The following is a 12,423-nucleotide window of genomic DNA, read 5'->3' as shown; positions in this document are numbered from 1 at the left end:
TAAAGGCAAATCTATTGATTGATTTTTCAAAGATGACTATAAAAGTCCTAAGCGATCCATGTCAGCAAAGCAGCTCCTGTTTACATTTCACATGCTTTACTTCATCCTGCCTTCCCTAAGAGTAGTTGCTTTTCCCAGATGATGTGTTTCTGTCGTTTCATTTTCATGCAACATATTACTCTGATATAGTACAAATTGGGAAGTGAGTCACCTTCTGGGCAAGCTCAGATTGTGTGTGGGTGTTTATGATGAGCATGTTTTCGGTCACTAAGGCTGAAGGCAGTATGAGTTTCTCACGATTTGCAGATATTTTACAGGTGGGGCAAACACTGAGACTCTTGACACGCAGTGATTGTCATTTTTCTATAGGGAGCACCACCCTGCCCATTGACATTTTACCACCAGCAGCTCCAGTGCCTGTTTAATTAGGTGCTGCAGTACACAATGCAAAATGTCTGTTGGCAAAATAAACGTGGCACAAGTCCACGTACTGTTTCTCACAGTGCCTGCCAATGGGTTATTAGGTGTTCAAAATAAATGCATATCCAGTTCTGGACCTCTTTAAAGAGCGCACAGAGCGATGGTCATATTAATTCCAATTGTAAATGAAAGCACCGCTATGTGAGTACAACTGGAGGCTGGGTCATGGCCAGTTAGCATGCCCATCTGGGCGAGGTGAGGGCTGCATGGCCTCTTTTCTTATAATTTCGTGCTGAAATCCTCAAATTACATATCTCATGTCATCTCTTTTCTCTTCAGCACCAGTTTCTCTCCCACTTTTTGTACATATTTCCTTTCATCAGTGCAAGAAATTATGGGGATTCAGCAGCTATTGTTGAGACTGATTCCTTTTCGACCTCAGTAAATTTGTTGACACTAAGGAATATATTTGCTACATTGTCTTGCATTGAGTTGCATGACATGGCAGGAGCAAGAAAGAGACCATATCGACATATATGTGGCACTGTTGCGCTCTTTCCATTGCTGGCACACAATCAGGCAGCACCACGCACCACCTTTGCACCACAGTAGAAAGGCGTGTGCGTCATGTCTAGTTGAGGCGTTCTGCTGGAAGGGTACCCTTCCAGTACAAAATACTATGCTCAGATTAACCTTTAAACTTTTCCCTCTTTAAATGTGGGCTGTATAGTGCAGCCCACATGCAAAGTTGTAAAAGACTGGAGAACTAAAAGCATTTCTCCATGATAACATCAATGCCAAAACAGCATTGTTTTGACTCCTTTTTTTTATTAGATAGGGTTTTTTGTCAGAAATCATGACATTGAATGGGAACACACCTGTACCACCCATGGTATGCTCCCTGAACTAAAGAAATGCAAAGCAGCACTAGGCACTGCTTTCCATTACTTTCAGGCGTGATTGCAGAGCAAAACGAGTTTTGCTCTGAGAAGTAAATTCAGATAAACATTTTGTGGCAATTAGCCTTATGTTTTGTGCTGCAAACTGTTAGTAAATATATCTCTGGACTCTTTCAGCAATAGCCACACAATGTCTTCTTTCCTTTCCGAGCAGAACCATGTAGGAGAGGAGGTGGGTTTCTTATTTTCACTTCCGGCTAGGCCCAAAACAGAGACCTCAGTTAAAGGTCCATTAGCCCTCCTTTTGTTGCCATTCATCCTGACTGAACGCTGTCTTGAGCCTAAAACCGAGATATCAGTGCAATGGAAGGAAACAAAGGCAGTGGTTCCACCTATGTATGCACAAAAAGAATGTCAGACGCACCTATATGTATGAGTAATTTCGTTAATTCGACACCCCGACCCAGCAACTCCGCTCCGCCGACCTCACCCTCGCAACTGTCCCATGCATCCGCAGAACTACAACCGGCGGCAGATAATTCTCGCACCTCGCCGCCAAGACGTGGAACACTCTCCCCACCTACCTGCGTCAGACCAAAGACCTCCTTACCTTTAGGAGACTTCTCAAGACCTGGCTGTTCGAGCAGTAGCAGTGCCCCCTCCCAACCCCCCCCTCACCGGCTTGAGACCCTCACAGGTGAGTAGTGTGCTTTACAAATTCCTTGAGTGACTGATTGATTGAAAAAGCACTAATATGCTTTTTGTTTATTTTAAAGTGATATTCGTCTTAATGTAGGGTCTCCGAGTGCTTAACACTACACCAATATGTCATACAGAGACAATGAATCTTACAAGTGTTTCAATCAATGTTCTGAATACTACAGATAGAAGATAATGAGGGCTACAAGGTGTAGAAGTCACACATCGTCCAAACCAAACTGGTAGACATTATATGTAAGATCACTTGATGTGGAGAAAACACAAAGTCAGGATTTAAAACATTATGCAGTGGTTGCCTGAGCTAAACAACTTTCTTACTATCCAAAGGAACTCTTTTTAACAAGCTTAGAATAACGAAAGAATGTTTATAAAAACAAGGCCCTAAACCTGTGCCTTTCAGTTTGCAGTCAGCTCCTCGACCCCAGATCATACGTTGCTGAACTATATTAGAAGGATTGCGACTTATTGAATGGAAGTAACAAAATAATTTCTGTGACAAAACCAGTAACCCACTGAGCGATCTACCTGCACTATAAATCTGTGATCTGCATGCAATAAGCAGTGCTTTGTAGCAGGTATGTTAACTCTCCGTGCTGCTGTGACTGGACAACACAGTTCTATCCAGCAAGAGAATTAACCTAATCTTACTGTTATTATCATCATTGTTATTTTCAAAATTGCTAGACACAGAAGGACTTTCATGCTTCGGCTGCTGGGCTGGCCAAATAGCCCTGCCTCTCCTCGACTCCTCCTCTCTCAAGGCCCCCGATCACATAGGAGCACTGCTCCATGGCAATGAATCAAAATAAAATAATCTCAGGCCTGCCGCTCTTAACCACATTGGTCAAATCACTCTGGGGGCAGGGCCATCATAGGTAGTGCTTTAGTTCTATGAGTGATTGACAGCCTTGTTATAAGTCGCGGCCTATAGAGAGCTTCGGAGCTGAACGTTTGCCGGTGGCGCTGCATTTACCAAAGTTTACACACAGAAGGTAAAAAATGCCACAATTTGTCAAACCCTCAAAGGGTAATTTTATATCATACAAATGGAAAAATCTCACCCTTTTGTACAGTAAATAGCCCAATCTGGCAACACTGAATACCAGGGGAGGCTCCTCTGCTAGGGCGGAGGAGTGTCGCCCCACCGCCAGCAGCAGGAGCTGCAAAACGTTTATAGAAACAACATAATAAACTCAGTTCATTATGTTGTTTCAATAAAAGTGGGCAGGGCCACAGGTGTTATGTGGACGTGGACGGAGTGCACAACACTCCCCTCACTGCACATGTATGTTTGGCTATCTCTGGCCGGCCAAACACACATGCACAGTAGGCTGTCTCCAGTCCAGCCACACGGTTGCCGGACTGGAGGGAGCCTGCACAGGCTCCCAGTCTGCCTGGGAGTGCCCTGGCTGGGCACTCCCAGCCAATCCTGATGCTGCTCTGAGCAGTGTCAGCATTGGCTGCAGGGCAGGCTGGGAGCCTGTGCCCACCTGCAGCGACGGAGCAGAGCGGATGGAGCGGTGCAACACCGAGTTAAGGTAAGTTTTTTTTGGGGGGGTCCACCCCCCTCCCTCCCCGTACCACCCCACCTTGCCCCTTTTCCCTCCTGCGAGCCACGACTACTGAATACTAATGTGTGCAAAAGTGACGAGCAATGTGTGAAAGCACAAGTTATGGAAGCATGAGCTATCATTGTGTGCCTCCAAATAGAGACACAAGGTGACTGACCATGCTCTGAGATCCTCTCACTCCTGTGCTGCCTTGTGTGCATGGGGGGACTCTGACAAATCTGGATGCTGCTCTTATGCTGCCTGTAATAGTAGGCAACATGCAAGCAGCACCAGGACTGTTTGGGGCAGGTGAGCCAAGTGCCCTAAAGGAGACTGTGGGGCTATGTTTTCTTCCCACCCCAGCTACTAACATAGCACAGGCTGGAAAGGTCTCAAGTGCAAGTGGTGGGCAGGACACAACCAGACATCTGTCCTACCCATCATGTGCACTTGATTTCAAACTGTGTCACCACCAGTCCAGGTTCCCTATTTTCGTCAACAAGATTGGCCGTGCTCCAACGGCTAACAGCTGACGCAACAAAAAGAGCACTGTGGCAGGAGCATTTACATGTATCTGCTTTTATCACAGAAATGTAAATTCTGTTTTTAAATGGAAAAATATATATAATGGATTATTTTGCTTATAGATCATAGATTTCTTCAAAAGTGGGCAGTAATCACTGATCCCAAGGACACACGGGCAGGTGTAAAAGGTTATGTTAAATGCAACATTTCCGTGTTCACAAGGGGAGAAGACACGAGGCCACCGCCACCTACTACAGCCAATGAGAATGAGGACATTGAGAAGTAAGTGAGCTGACCACCCTCATGCCTTTCATGCCACAATTTAGCTGCGCTGTTTGCATCATAGTTATATTTCTAAAGATGTGGGCTCATATTTACCTCTTTCTTTATAGAAACTTGTTGCTGCCTAAAAGAGTGCCATCCGAACGCCCATGGGCCAAAATCTGTGTTAAAGTGTTCAAAGCTGAAGGCCTGCCCAGCATGAGTGCTGGCATTATGGGAAGCTTCTCAAAGATCATGGGGGAAAAGAAAGTGTTCATTGACCCATATGTTCAAGTCTCCTTTGCTGGACAGCAGGTGAGAGAGCACACACTCCCAACATCTTTGAACACACCGCTTTCAACAGAACTGTGCACAGCAGCATGAGGCTGAGGTGACAAAAAGCTGTTTGCAGATACTTCGGGGAGTTTAGGGATAGGATTAACTGATGAGGCTGTAGACTCCTCTTGTGTATACTCAGTAAGAGACTGAGAGTTTATTAGGGTCAGGTCCAGACAACAGGTCCCTGAGCAGCATTGAGGAGCCTGGGTCAGCTGTGAGACACGTGCAGGCACAGGTGGCAGGAATGCAAGGCATCAGAAAGGTGTTCAGTCAGCACCAAGGACATGGACACTGTGTCTGGCACTGTAGAAAGTTAGGCACCATTTTTCCACTCTGATACAGCACAGCATTCATGATGCAGCATGCACGTTCGGTGGGTGAGGGCTCCCACCCTTCTTAGGGAACACTTCAAACAGGCACCATAGACCAATTGATTTACACCTTCTCATAAATGTAAGAGGACCCAATATATTTATGGTGGTTGTCCTGGTACCTTTTTTTGTTTGGTAGTGTAATTGGGAGGACGTAGAAGTGATACTGTGAATAAGACTTTAACCTCTCATTCCCCACTTCGTATGTAGGGAGGATATCAGAGTTGTTACAGACCCTCTACTGCTTTAAGCTGATTGGCTGCTGCAAGGGTGGTCTGTCTTGCCTTTGTCATGTGGGGTATTTTCATTCACCCAGGAGGACTGTCAATCCCAGGGATGCAAACATCTAGACTAAGCATTAATGGCAAAATGTAATTGGTGACTTGTGCTTGTCTGTCATATTTACATATGTTAATAGTATGTTGTTACATGAACATGGTGTCATACAAGTTGAGATGGCATTTCTTAGTGATGGTCCACTTGACATCTAAGTTTTGTGGACAGGATATTCTCTTTCCAACCTTCTCAGCTTCGTGGCCACTGTCTCCTCGTCATAGTACAACAGATCACCTGAAGCAGGTAATAATAATTAGGGTGTGATAGTGCAAGGCTACATATCCTGTACGTATCCTGTTGGTCAAAGTTCAAAAAGGTTGTTTAAAGGTGTGAGTCCTACTGTGTGCAAAGGGCAATTGGATGGTGAGTAAAGATGCTCTGGTGCATAATGGCTTGGTCTCTTTCCCAAATGTATACCAGGGCCTTCTTCACCAAAACACCACCTGACAAAGTATCATGTCCCGGGCTTCCATCAGGATTGCTTTTTTGAAAGGCAGCTTTCAACAAAGAAATGCTGCCTTTCCAAAATTTGGCACTCACTTGCAGGATAGGTAATCAGGTCCCCTCTACGAAGAGTGACTTTGCCTACTTGGTCTCATTGTGGTGCCTTTCCCTCCATCTTTCTCCAGAGGTTTGCCTGCTGACATAATGGCTGCCTCTCCAAGCTGCCCAGATGTAGTCATGTACAGCCAGATTAAGGTACATGTAGGGAAAATACTCAAACTAGGCAGGGTTTGTTCCTGTGATTGATATCAATCTGATTTTGCAGTCATCATTGTTAGTGCAGTCAGTTTTTTAATGACTCCTGCAATCCCCTTAATAGCTTCAGTTGCTCATCCAACATATGATGCGGACTCCTCTCTCAGAATGTAGAGGGTTAGCTCCTCAATTATAGTAGGGCAGGTAGCCCACCAGGCCACCAGGTCAATGCAGGATATGCCTTCGACTACCTTGGTGGAGGATTGACTCCTACTCTTGTTTAAAACTACCCAAACTAACAGCTCTACTTTAGGCCCAGTAAAGTTCCAAACAGGTGCCATCTTTCTTTGGCACCATTTGGTCATTTTTGTTTGTTTAACACAAACAAAGTCCCAGTTAAACAAACTGTCAATGGCCCTGAGTTTTCTCACTGAGGTGGGAGTTTTAATTGATTCTCCACCCAAAACTAAAGTGGTTCTTCTGACAGTCCAAGTTAGGAAAACCTAGCTATTGTCACCCTTTCCTAAATAGGATTGGGTGACAGTCACAGTGACCTAGCAGCTCACTGGTGGACAGGTCAACTGGTCAAGGGTCACCAACAAGGTAATTGGTTGTGGTTCTGCCTTAGGAAACCCTGCAGTATTCCCCATCTCTAAATGGAGTAGATGACATCCACAATAATTTGTTAGGTGTTCTTTATCCATAAGACAGGAAATTACCCCATTAGTCCTTCAGGCTGTGTCATACATAGTGACTAATTGAGAAGGCACTGCTTGCACATTGGCTCAATCATGATGAGTTCATCCCTTACGTCACTAGCAGTATATACAATATTTGACATGTTGGGAACCCACTGCAAGTTCTGGTCTTGGCTTAGATTCTCTGCCTGTTAGTGGCTGGTATGTTAAGGCCAGGCTTATCAGCCAGACCTGCCAGGTGTTACTGCAGCTGGCACTTGTAGGCACTGGCTGAGATGCCTCTCTCAACAACACTTTTTCTGTACGCAGGGGCAGATTTATGAAAAGTGGTGCTGGACCTAGTGCAACACCACTTTTCTTGCGCCGCTTAGTGCCCCCCTAGTGCCACCATGTGTGCCCTGTATTTAAAATACGTCACACCATGGTGGTAGTCAGGGGTACTAGCATCATAATTCTTTACTCTAGTCCGGCACTTTGCAGTATTAGCGTAAAAAATGTTTATTGCTAATCCTGCTAAGCACCCAGAGGCCCATTGAAAACAATGGGAGCCTTCGCTTAGCGCCTGCTTCTAGCAGGCGTTAAAAATCCAGATAAAAATGATGCAAAGAATTCTCTGAGATTTCTTTGAGGCATTTTTTGACCCCCCCCCTAGCTCCGGAACGCCCCCATGCATACATTATGTCTGCCCCAGGCATAATGTGGCATAAGGGGTTACAAAGTGGGGTACTGCAAGCATTGTGCCACTTTGTAAATATGGTGCAGCGTTTCTGGCCTTCCAACGCCACATTAGCGTAAAAAAAAGGATGCTAATGTGGTGTAGGAATGGCGCGAGGTTTTCTTAAATCTGGGTCTCAGTCCTCTCTGAGGGGACCCATTCAATAAGGTGTTTTTTTCCATCATGACAGCCTACATTGGTGTTTTATCCCATCAATGTTTCCAGAAATTGATGCAGGACTTTAGGCCATGTAGAGCAAGCTTTTGAATAACAGGCTTTTCTGCTCAGTAAGGTAGTAGATAACCTGATTGGGCTACTGCATAGTAAAAGGTTAATAAAATTGCAGCCTCATGCGTTTTGCAGGTGTCCACACCATGGATTTGGATATAGTTGGGAAGCATGGGAATACCGTAGAAGCCTGTGAAGCAAGGAGAACAGAGAGAATTCTGACTGGGCTATTTTACAGGGTTGGTCAGATAAAGAATGCAAGCACCGTTCAGAGACCCTAGCGGGGTAATTTAGATGAGCCTCCCACTTTAGTTCTGAGAAAGCATGGAACACAAAAATATTGTACTTACAGTTCTATCATTCATTTCTCTAGAGTAGGAGAAAAGGCAAGCAAGCAGGTATTGCAACGATAATAAAAGCATCAGCACAGGCAAATAATAAAAAAGATAATCTGAATAAAGAGTTCAACATCTTAAGAAAACAGAATTCTCTGTTAGTTTCTGGTATTTTATGAAGAATATGTAGAACCCACACCTTTACTATGCAGTTTTCTGTGAGTGAAGCTCTCTTATTTTCCGGTTCATTGGCAGAGGAACCACATCACCATGCCTAGAACTTGTCCTTCAAAATGCCCCGCAGCATGTCGATTTTCCTCTCAAGCTAAAACATGGGCTTCCTGGGCTGTGTTTGACAAGTAAAACATGTAAACAGACAGTATACGTAAAAATGATTGAACAGACAATATTTGTTTCCCAAGATGTTTGTGAAAATAGATATGAGAGTTGTACACATCTAATGTGCAGAGCTAACAATAAGAATGCTGTTTGGCTAACTGCCTCTGCTATTTCCTAAGTTATTAATAAGAATATATAAAACTACTAACCTGTAAAAAAGACATTATACACCTGAAATGTTTATAGCATACTGAAATTCTGCAGTAAACCCATATTCTAGTGCCCTAACCAATTGCAGAGATCAAAGATGATATATCACAATCCCCGGGTCCTGGGTGCTTACTGAAAATATACAGTAACATAACTCATTCTTTTTCTGTGGGTAAATGGCATAAAGCATGTTATATGAACAAACACTGTTTTGTTTACCAATCTTGAAAGAAAGGCAATGGTTGGTGTAAGTTAATGCATAATAATCATATACAATGTCTCTGAGGGGTGCAACATACTCAGTCCCTTCCTGGAAAGGACTTCTACTCAAATAGTTTAGGTTTGTTGACATGCAGTTTGAGCCCAGGTGAAGGATGTAGTAAAATTGGAGCTGACATTCCTACTACAGGAGCAATCCGTAGACCCTTTAGGACAGTGGTATATGTTATTGCAAAAAAATAGCGTTCGATTAGGTATCAACAATAAAACTCATTTATCAGTTTAGCACAATTCTTAGCCTATGCATTTTCATATGCATCGCATTATCAGGGAACGAGTATGACCCAAAACATATTTCCTTGAGAAAAGTAATAATTTTACCAATGTTTACATATATGCAACATACACATTAATTTATTAAAATATGTGCAATAGGTGCTCGGTGTATTGTGTGCCCAAACAACGTGCAGGAGGGGCAAAAAGTGATCGCCGTTGAAAAAGGACAACGGTAAAAAGAACACAGATAAATTAGTTTTAGATAGTGTGCAAAATTGAGCCTTGAGACCCGAACAGGTGATTAGCCTCACTATACAAGAACCTTGATTGATTGGTTGATTGATAGAATGGTGTTCCCAAAAACGAATAACACTACAAATGTGTTGGAAAGGTTTTCCGTACGTAATCAGTCAATGATTGTCTTTTCCACAGCATTCCAACCCTCTTTAAGTTAGATCATCATCAGAGTAAGAGCGCAGTTAAACCAAGTATACACTAGTTATTAGGGAAGAGGGGTGCACTCGATGACCACTGCAAGTACTTGTGTGTAAAAGACCGCTTTATTGCCTTAGGTACACAATCACAAAATAAAAACCTGGCCATTACCTCACAAAACTAAAACCTCACTAAACATGAGCTTATCCTATCTCCTCCACCCACCTCCCCTAAAGTACCATCCCTCTCCTGATCATTTTCTAATGCAATTTTTCCTCAAGTTGCGCTATACTTAGTCCAACCATAACAGCACTTTGAGATTGTAAACCTGTAAACCACTGAATGCATGACATTTGAAACCAACCTTTAAAGCCTGTCCTGCCCGGGTTTGGTTTTAGGTACCCCTGTCTCTCCAGCTTGCCCTGCCCCCAAGCCCAACCTTGAACTGTGCAAAATGAGGATAACCTGTCCTCCACCTGCCGTGTACCTGTCTCAAGCGACAACCCCAGACAAAAACATCCCTCTCTTGTGCACCTAAACCAACCGAAGTCATCCCAGTCTTCCAAAACAGGTGTCCCAAACCTCCCACTAAGAACGTAACTGTATAAGAGGGAATGGAGGGAGGGAAAAAACCCACTAATGTCTATGACAACGGCCATGTCACCAGGTATAAAATGGTGATGGGTCTTAAAATGGATGGCTATATATCCTGACCCCCCTCCCAGATAGCCCAAAGAGCCCACGGAAAAGCCCAAGCAGCCCAAGGATTGCACCATTCCCCAAATTCCCCCGGGGGGAACACCTCCCCTTGGTCGCCTCCCCTCCAAGTCCCCAATATAATGCTGCATAAAAATTAAGCAAATCAATTGAATTTTTTATTATCACCTTTCACATTTACTATGTGTTATGTGTAGGTGAGGTCATATCCAAGGTACCTGAATAATCAGAAGATATAAAAACAATGTATCTACAAATACATTTCAAGTTGTGAAGAACGCCTGGGGGTCTGCACATTGTGACATGTGATAGGAAAACTCCATTAATTCTTAGGAAGGAAGAATTCTGTAATTAAATTGATTAGATATGAATTAACATGAGAACAACACTCACAATCAAAATAGTAAGGACTAAGGGATGGCAAAACTCACAAGGTTTCAATGGCAATGGGAACTGAGGTAGATGTGTTGAAGTGAAAGACTAGACTGCGTATACTCAAAGGTCTTGAAGCGGGTAGAGGAATCAAAGCTGGTCTTTGTGATAATACATGAACCAGGCCAGTTTGTCTGTGCGGAGAAGGGTAAAACTAGACCATATGTTGTTAGTAAAATCTAAAAGATGGGTGAATGCACAGGAGGAATATACGCAGAGGGCACAATTGCATCAAACACCATGTAGTGTATCATTGAGGAATTAATGCAACATAAATAATAATGGTATTATATCTGTCCCTACAAATCATATATAAAAAGTGAGGCTTTGTAAATCGGAATAAAAACAAGAAATCGTAAGTCACTTGATTGTACAAAAGAAGAAAAGTTAATTGTCTTCAGAGGGCTTACAGCATAGTCTATTTTACATCTAAATATTGTGGGAAATCAGTTAATTCAGGTAGAGTTTAAGTCATGACTATGCTGTTCCATTCATCCAAAGAATTGAGACCTGTGCTAACAGTTTCACATCTTGAGATCCAACGGACACAAATGGCCCTAAGTTTAAATTTGGGATTAGCTACTTAGCAACAACTTGCACCTCTTGCTGGATGGTACTCGATATTGACACTGCTCTGGAACACAACAATAAACAGTTGGAAAAAACTGCAGAATTTGAGAATCACACTTTGAGAATGACTCACTCACAGACGTCAAACATCTACAAAATAAAATCATAATACTAATACCACCTTTGACATCTTTACATTCTGAGAATCATCCAACAGGTCCAACGACAAGCTAGAATCTGGACAAGACACCAATGAGTCTGCATTTGCAGACTTACAAAAAAGACCACCAAATCTATTTTTATACTAGGGCAAAGGATGGTGGAGGGGCAGAGGACGAGGGACGGGCAACTTCCTCTTCAAACACCCAGGCGAGAGACAGACTTGTGGCAAATTATACAGGTGGGGTTACCCACAGTAGACACAAACATGATTACTTTGACATATAGGCAAGTGGACTTAACATTCAGACTGACATTACTCTCTTTTTCATTTTCTCTAACTATGGGGGTCATTCCGACCTTGGCGGGCGGCTACCGCCATGCGGCCGCCAATGCGGCCGCACTCACGCGGCCCCCATTCTGACATTCCCGCTGGGCCGGCGGGCGCAAACCAAGTTTGCGCCCGCCGGCCCAGCGGGAATAAGCCCGCAACACAGAAGCCGGCTCCGAATGCATTGCAGACAGTGAAAAGCTGGCCGGGGCCATGGCCAGTGGCATGGGCAGTGCAGGGGCCCCCAGGGGCCCCAGGACACCCCTTACCGCCAGCCTCTTCCTGGCGGTGAAAACCGCCAGAAACAGGCTGGCGGTAAGGGGGTCATAATCCCCAGGGCAGCGCTGCAAGCAGCGCTGCCCTGGTGGATTATCGGCGCCGGGGCAGAAATGGCTTTACCACAGCGGTCAGAATGGGGAAAAAAGCTTTCAGTCATACTAGCCCTGGCGGTCTCGGACCGCCAGGGTCAGAATGACCCCCTATATATTATTTTTTGCTGAAATTGACATACTTACCAAGGAACTTTCCTTTGTCCCTACGGAATGCAGTGATTTATTTACCCAACACAAGGGCCTTATTAAAATGTACAGAAGAATCAGATTGCAATTCTTCTTTTCTTACAAATCAGGCAAATCGAAT

General features: G+C 44.0%; 1 protein-coding gene across 2 annotated transcripts in view; it reads left to right on the top strand.

Moving 5' to 3' along the window:
• The window catches only part of LOC138304105 (fer-1-like protein 4), a 1,042,026-nt gene that overhangs the window by 442,543 nt on the left and 587,060 nt on the right, over window positions 1-12,423 (top strand). For both annotated transcript variants that reach the window (XM_069243852.1, XM_069243853.1), the window contains 2 exons: window positions 4,237-4,396; window positions 4,507-4,690. In XM_069243852.1, coding sequence (XP_069099953.1) covers window positions 4,237-4,396; window positions 4,507-4,690 — 344 coding nt within the window. The remainder of the gene's footprint in view (window positions 1-4,236; window positions 4,397-4,506; window positions 4,691-12,423) is intronic.

This window comes from Pleurodeles waltl, chromosome 7 (genome assembly GCF_031143425.1).
Source record: "Pleurodeles waltl isolate 20211129_DDA chromosome 7, aPleWal1.hap1.20221129, whole genome shotgun sequence".
NCBI lineage: Eukaryota > Metazoa > Chordata > Amphibia > Caudata > Salamandridae > Pleurodeles > Pleurodeles waltl.
This window is presented reverse-complemented; position numbering and strand designations above follow the sequence as displayed.